This window comes from Nicotiana sylvestris, chromosome 9, assembly GCF_000393655.2.
Source record: "Nicotiana sylvestris chromosome 9, ASM39365v2, whole genome shotgun sequence".
Classification (NCBI taxonomy): domain Eukaryota; kingdom Viridiplantae; phylum Streptophyta; class Magnoliopsida; order Solanales; family Solanaceae; genus Nicotiana; species Nicotiana sylvestris.
This window is the reverse complement of record NC_091065.1, coordinates 185,377,021-185,384,280: the sequence shown is the minus strand read 5'-3', so window position 1 is coordinate 185,384,280 and position 7,260 is coordinate 185,377,021. Positions and strand designations below refer to the sequence as shown.

At 36.2% G+C, this 7,260-nt stretch overlaps 1 protein-coding gene across 1 annotated transcript; it reads right to left on the bottom strand.

The window, feature by feature from the left end:
* Nucleotides 1–230: 230 nt before the first annotated feature.
* Nucleotides 231–2,166, bottom strand: LOC104239956 (uncharacterized). Its single transcript, XM_009794726.2, has 2 exons — nucleotides 1,968–2,166; nucleotides 231–1,085 (listed from the first exon to the last, which is right to left on the bottom strand). The coding sequence occupies exons 1-2, from the start codon at nucleotides 2,133–2,135 to the stop codon at nucleotides 546–548; spliced, it is 708 nt and encodes a 235-aa protein (XP_009793028.1). The 5' UTR covers nucleotides 2,136–2,166; the 3' UTR covers nucleotides 231–545.
* Between the last annotated feature and the right edge of the window lie 5,094 nt (nucleotides 2,167–7,260).

Here is a 7,260-nt window from a genome sequence, read left to right as displayed (position 1 = left end):
GTAGAGAGAGAAAGAAAATAGTATAACTGAATAGCGTATTTAGTGGCTTAGGGATAGGAGGTAACCAAAATTAAATATTTTGCTATTGAATATAATTTTTTAAAATGGTATTTATTTAAAATAAATAAGGTGTTAACATTTGCTATAGGAGGTAAAAATTCCTTTTTGAAAGCTATTGAATAGGCGAGCTATTGCTATACCAAATGCATGGTTCTTGGAAGTATATGTTAGAAAATCTGCTTTAGGTACAAACAATTATTTACATTACTTCATATAACCATAGAATAAAACTCATAATGTACAATCTTAAATACATAGCTCATTCTATGATATGATCAAGATCTTGACAAGCCTTTGGCGCACATCTCACATTAGACCAAATTTCAGCAACAACAATTACTCAGTGTATTCTCACAAGTGGAGTCTGGGGAGGGTAGAATGTATGCAGCCTTATCCTTATCCTGGACGGACAGAGAGGCTATTTCCGATACATCCTCATCAAACACTAGACCTAAATTCACATAACGAAATGCTCGATAGCTCCCCTAGCTACTCGTTGTTTCCTCGAGTCTCTTGTATGGTTGTTTTCCTTTTGCAGAAGATCGATAACAATGCAATTGCTTCGTGTTTTTGTCCAGGTAATGTAGGAGGAAAACCATCCCTATTGAAGTAACAAACATAGGAATTGGACCAAAAAACCATAGCAACAAAGGTGTAGCAAAATAAAGTGCTCTAAGTCCTAATGACCAAAAATCACCTCCCCTAATCACTGCTAATTCAACGTAGCTTATTGGAATATCAGTATCGGGCGTGCTAATTAGGTAATTTGCATGAATAAAGCATCTCGACGATTGAACAAAGCATGCAAAGGCGAGCAAGAAGCAAAGTAAAAGGCTTATGAACTTAATAGACATGGTTTCTAGTCTTGTGTCACCATATATTAATTCACTGCTAAATACACTATTATTTGCCATCCATGCTCCAATGAGGAAACTTAAACTTAGTGAAACTGATGCCAAGAATGTTGCTCCATTGAGGCTGGATCCTAAAACTGTTAGAGCTGTATCAATATTCTTTTTATCAGCCTGCAAGATTTCACAAAATATATATTAAAACAATTATTTCAAAACACTCTTGAGACAAAAATTGAGAGACAGTGACGGAGCCAGAAACGTCCTAACAAGGGATCCCAAAAAAAATGCAAAAAATGTTATACCTAGAGGCTTCACTCGTTCATGGGTGGAGCCGGTCTATATATATATATATATACAAAAAATGTTATACCTAGAGGCTTCACTCGTTCATGGGTGGAGCCAGTCTATAAATATATATATATAAAAGTTGTTGAATCCCCTTGATTTCTTCTTGCGTTTACTTTTTTTATTTATTTTTTGAATCTCTTGGTAAAAATCATGTTTCTGCCACTGCTTATGTTAGGTGGATTCAATAGTTCATACACATAATATTTTTTTCTTCAAAATTTTAACGTAACCTACTCACACAATGTGATTTCCAAACGAAGGAGATTTAACTTAACCGCCTTCCTTACCTTTAGCGAGCCGAGGGTCTCCTGGAAACAACCTCTCTGCCCCTCGGGGTAGAGGTAAGGTCTGCGTACATATTACCCTCCCCAGATCCCCATTGTGAGATTACACTGGGTTGTTGTTGTTGTTGTTGTTGTTGTTGCCTTCCTTACCTTTAGCCCGCCATTGACTATGGAGGCTAAAAGTCTAACAATTACGACGAACATGATCGTAATGTGTTAAATAAGATAATAAAGTGAGGAATGAAATTTATAAAGATATTATTGATGATCATCGGCAATATTTTAAACAAGGCGAGACCTCTGAATAAGGAAAGATGGATTTCAACCATTTCATCACATTCCTTGGTGGTAATTGAAAATGTTATTTCATAGAACTTTTGAGACATAATATTGAGAGAATATATTGGTAGTTACGACTTACCAGCATAATTTTTTCAACCCAAGCTCTTTTGTCATTATTTTCAAAGCCCATAACAGTAGTATGAGGAACATAGAAGTATTTGTAGAGCAAGTAGAGATGATAACCAAACATAATAATTAGGCCACTTGGAACCAAGAACAAATCAAGGTATTCTTTTTGGAAAGCCATTAGTTTTCTCCTCTTCTCTATGAAAAAGAATTGTGAAGAAAAATATATAGTTGGATGGTTTCAATCATATAATATTTTGTTGTTCAAAATTGTTGCTTGAAAGGAATTAATGAGCATCTTTTGTTTGCATATTTAAGCAATCTATAACTTTACGTAGATGTGTAGTCTGTGTAGAAAAACCAACTAGCAAATGTCAAGTTTAAGAATCAACTCATAATCTAGCTGGAGTTATGATCAATTCATAAATGTTACACTGAAATAGAAAGCAATTTGATAAGAAACTTAGCTTTGGATATAAATTTGGTTGAAACTTGAAAAACGAGTTTTTGATGTTGCGTTCGAAAAACAATTTTTAAAAGTTGAAATTTTGTTTGGACCTCCATTTTATTTGAAAAAAACTTGAAGTTTTGTGAGTGGAAGAAAACATTTCATCCAATAACTGCCCTAAACCGATTTTTGGGAACTTGGAAATTTTTGATTTTTTTCTCCAAAATATGATCATATTTCATAAACAAACAATGTTTTCCAAAAAATTTTGAAAAAATGAAGTCAAAATCTTGGGCCAAACGGGAGCTTAGTGTCAAGTATTTTTCATTGATAACATATCTAAAATATAGTAAAGTTCTTTTTTTTTTTTAATTATGGTTGGTGAAAAATAGCACCATTACTAATTTACTTCTTGATAAAAATGTCTTATAATTATATGGATTATTTTTAATTTTTCAATTTGTGGAAGAAATATTGAATTTTTAAAATGGGAGGCTAGATGCCAGATCAGGGAAAACATGAAAATCATCTTTAGATCAGAGGCGGAGCTAGAATTTTAACTTTATGGGTTGTTGATTTTAAAAGAATGATTTCAAGTGCTAATAATCGGGTTCTAAGTCTAATATTTATATATATTTAATAAATTTCTTAACACAATTACACTGTTTGAACTTTGAACAAAAGTTACCGAATTAAAAGGAATCCGTATTCGTGCTTCTAACTCCGCCCCTGCTTTAGCTTTAGGTTGCATATTCAAATGGGACAATGCTACAAATCCATTATAATACACTGCGTCGTTGATATCGTATAAAATACGGAAAAGGCCTAAAAATGCCCCTCAACTTTTAGAAATGGTCTATCCATGTCATCCGTTAAAAAAAATGCTCATTTCATGCCACTGCCGTTACACATTTGGCTCATTGCCATTATTGACTAACGGCAGTGGCATGGATGGGCCAAATAAAAATTTAGCCGTTAGTCAATAATGGCATGGATGGGCCAAATGTGTAACGACAGTGACATGAAATGAGCATTTTTTTAACGGATGACATGAATAGACCATTTCTGAAAGTTGAATGGCATTTTTAGGTCTTTTCCGCATAATAACCCAATCCAAACTATATTCAATTTTAAAAAATAAATCGAGTTCCGCATTTATTCTTACCACAGAATGAGCTCCTACTTTCACCACGTATATTTTATTAAAAAAGAATTGACTTGACTTGATCACATTAGTCATTTTTATATGTAAGTTTTTATTTACATCATTCTATAATAATAGAAAACTCGGAAAGGGTCATATGTGTCCCTGTACTCTTCAAAAAGGGTTATATTTGTCCTTCGTTATACTTTTGTGATATATTTATCCTTACCGTTATACTTTAGGATCATATTTGTAAGCACGTGATTTTTGACCCTCTCCGAGAATTTTCACATTTTTAGCGTGAATATGTGAAATTGGGTCCAATATAGTCATTTTAACTATTTTTACTTTATTTCGGCGCAAAAAGAAAATTTCAAAAAAATATACATAAGTTTTAGTTTATGTATCTCTCATAAACTTGAAAAATACAAAAATTGTATTTTATTTTGGTACTTTATATAAATTCGAAATTAACAAAAAAATATATATAATTCTATTAATGTTTTGAAGTCATTTTAATACAAAAAAATATTATTTCATATTTTTTGTCTTTATTAAAAACGAAAATTACAAAAAAATAGTTTTATTAATATTTTATAGTTATTTTAACTTTGAAAAAAATACAAAAATAGTACTTCATATTTTTATCTTAATATTTACGAAAATTACAAAAATAGTTTTATTAATATTTTGTAGCTATTTTAAAACCTTAAAAATGTTTTTAAAAAATATAGTTTGTTAAATACTAGTCTTATTTTCGGTAGTTATTTTGCTTACATAGGACTAGTTAAGCAACGTGTTCTTATTTCTCGGGTCCGGGCAAAAGAATAATATTCGGGTTTAAACTACCCGGTTTTAGGCCTAATTTTCGGACCTAGCCCTTAATAAACAGTGTCCAGGACACATGGGGAACCCCACCACGCGTGGGGGACATATGCCTCGAACCCCACCACGCGTGGGGCTCATTTTCATGGGCATGTTACAAAACACGGGGGACCAAGGAAAGGGACTTTTGGAATTTTAAAGGGGAGGGTACTGTACATCTTCTTCTGGATGAAGAAGAAGAAGAAAAACCTAACGGAAAAAAAAAAACCAGCGAAACCCTCCCAAACTTCCCCATCTTCTTCCAAACAAAAACCCTACTGAAAAAAGCTCGGACCATCACTTCCCCGCGTCAAAAACCCGACTGGACGACCACTGTTCAATCTTCTTCTTCAAGAAGAAGAAGAAGCAAACACCAGCGAAAACCAAGACCAAAAACCCTAAACTCCTCCATCACTACCCAACTCCATTCCCAAACTGCCTCACGACCACCACTCCGTCCCGACCAACTCCCCCATAACAACCAACAAAACCACCTCCATCACGAACCAGACGCACCTCCGTCAACCACCATTGCCATCCGCCACGAGCTCCAGCTCCACCCAAACCAGTCCAGCAAGCAGCGTCGTCAACCTCCAAGCAGCCCGCCACTAGCAACCTCCATTACCACCATCGTTGCCCGGCCAGCTGACCCCTCTCCGTCGACCTCTGCCCAACACCACCACCCAAACACCAGCCCCCCGTCGTCCAGTCCGTCAGCTTCCTCCACCGTGTCCAGCCTCCGTCGAGCAGCGACTGCTGTTACCTTTCCCGGCGTCGCGTTGCCCAGTCGACCCACTGCCACCAACAGGCAAGCCATCCTCACGTCCAAACGATCCCTTCTGCCCATCTCCTCGTACCAGTTGCCGCGTCGGAGATACAGTAGCAACCAACAATCTTGGGGCTTCGACAGTTGTAGGGTCCAAGCTTTCCATCGAGGTCGTCTTTGGTTCGTCGAGTTGTTTGTCCGTGGTTTCGTCGTTGTTCCGCGTCCAGTGAGGTCTGGCTTGAATTCCGTCGGGGTCGTGTTCGTCGTCCTGAGTTTGCCGAGGTTCAAAAGGTTAGTAAACCTCAAGTATTAGATAAGGAAATGTTACGTTAAATGTTCGAAGATGTAATATAGAAATTGGTATGATAATTTTCTGCTTGTGTTTTCATCGTATGCATTTTTGCTTATTTTGCGTTATGTGATTCTTGTTTATTTGATGCCATTTAATTAAGTGGGACTAGTCGTTCTATGACACAAGTTTGACGTTAATCTGTTCGTCCTTTCCTTCAGTTAGATCATTCGAAAAAAAATAGTATTATTGCATGCTGTTACTACTACCGAAACACTCATTCACTAAACTCCTTTTATTAAACTTCTAACAAGTCATGGGATTTTAGTTGTAAAGAGGCCGTAAGTTTTAGTATTGTTAAAGACATAAAAATGGCATCCTTTTAAAAATAATAATAATAATAATAATAATAATAATAATAATAATAAAGAATAAAACGAGACGAGCCTCGCTGAATAAAAGGGACAAATTGCGGGGCCCTCACAGATATATGTATCATAATGAACACTTAGATTCTGGGACGGGCCGTTTAACAAATTTCGCGGCCCTAGCCCAAAATAATAATGCGCTAGTTGCTTTAGGAGCGCCTTTAATAATGTTATCTCCCTAAACTCGGGTGCACATTTATGTGACCCAAATCCAAATCTCGACGGATTCGAAATGCCTCTCTAATCACGGGTACATTGACTGTGACGTGGTTCGAGATGCATGTCCATGACGTTGCAAATTCATTAGAAATAAAGAACGAGGTGAGCCTCGCCAAATAAAAATACAAATTGCGGGGCCCTCAATAAATATTGCTTTAAAAATTGTTTAGGCTTCGGGATGGACCGTTTAGTAAAATTCCACGGTCCTACCCAAAATAAATACGCTAGTCGCTTTAGGCGCGCCTTTAATAATTTAATTTCCTTAAACTCGGGTGCACATTGATGTGACCCAAATCCAAATCTCAACGGAGTCAAAGTGTGTCGACGACCACGGGTACATTGATTGTAACGCGGTTCGAGATACATTTTCACAACGTTGCAATTCTTGATAAAAACAGTAAATGATAAAAGCGGTTAAAAGTTAAATTTTGCACATAAGTTCACACTTGTATAAAATCAGATAATCAAGCCGAATATAACAGTTGAGCGACCGTGCTAGAACCACGGAACTCGGGAATGCCTAACACCTTCTCCCGGGTTAACAGAATTCCTTATCCAGATTTCTGGTACGCAGACTGTAATATGGAGTCATTCTTTTCCTCGATTCGGGATTAAAATTGGTGACTTGGGACACCCTAAATCTCCCAAGTGGCGACTCTGAAATAATTAAACCAATCCCATTTCGATTGTTCTTTAATTGGAAAAAACTCCCCTGCGCCCCCGGGCGTGGAAAAAGGAGGTGTGACAATATTTGCCCCTGTACTTTTCAAAAAGGGTTATATTTGTCCTTCATTATACTTTTTGACATATTTATCCTTAAGTTATACTTTAGGATCATATTTGCCGCTCATGTATTAAATCCGCATGTCCCACCTTTGTTTTCCTACATGGCGCTTATGTGAATTTTTTTTCTTCCAATTTAAATATGGTCACCTATTCAAGATAATATAACTTTCCCACCCAATTTAAATATGATCACCTATTTAAGATAAAGTTCTTTTTCAGCTCCATGTTTTTCGGATGGCAGCGACAACATATTGGCAAACAAGAACTTTAAACACAAAATCACTAATCTGATACAACTTACTATTATTGCAGTAACCAAAATAAATTACGAGAAGTTGCACAACAATGGAGTTAATGACAAA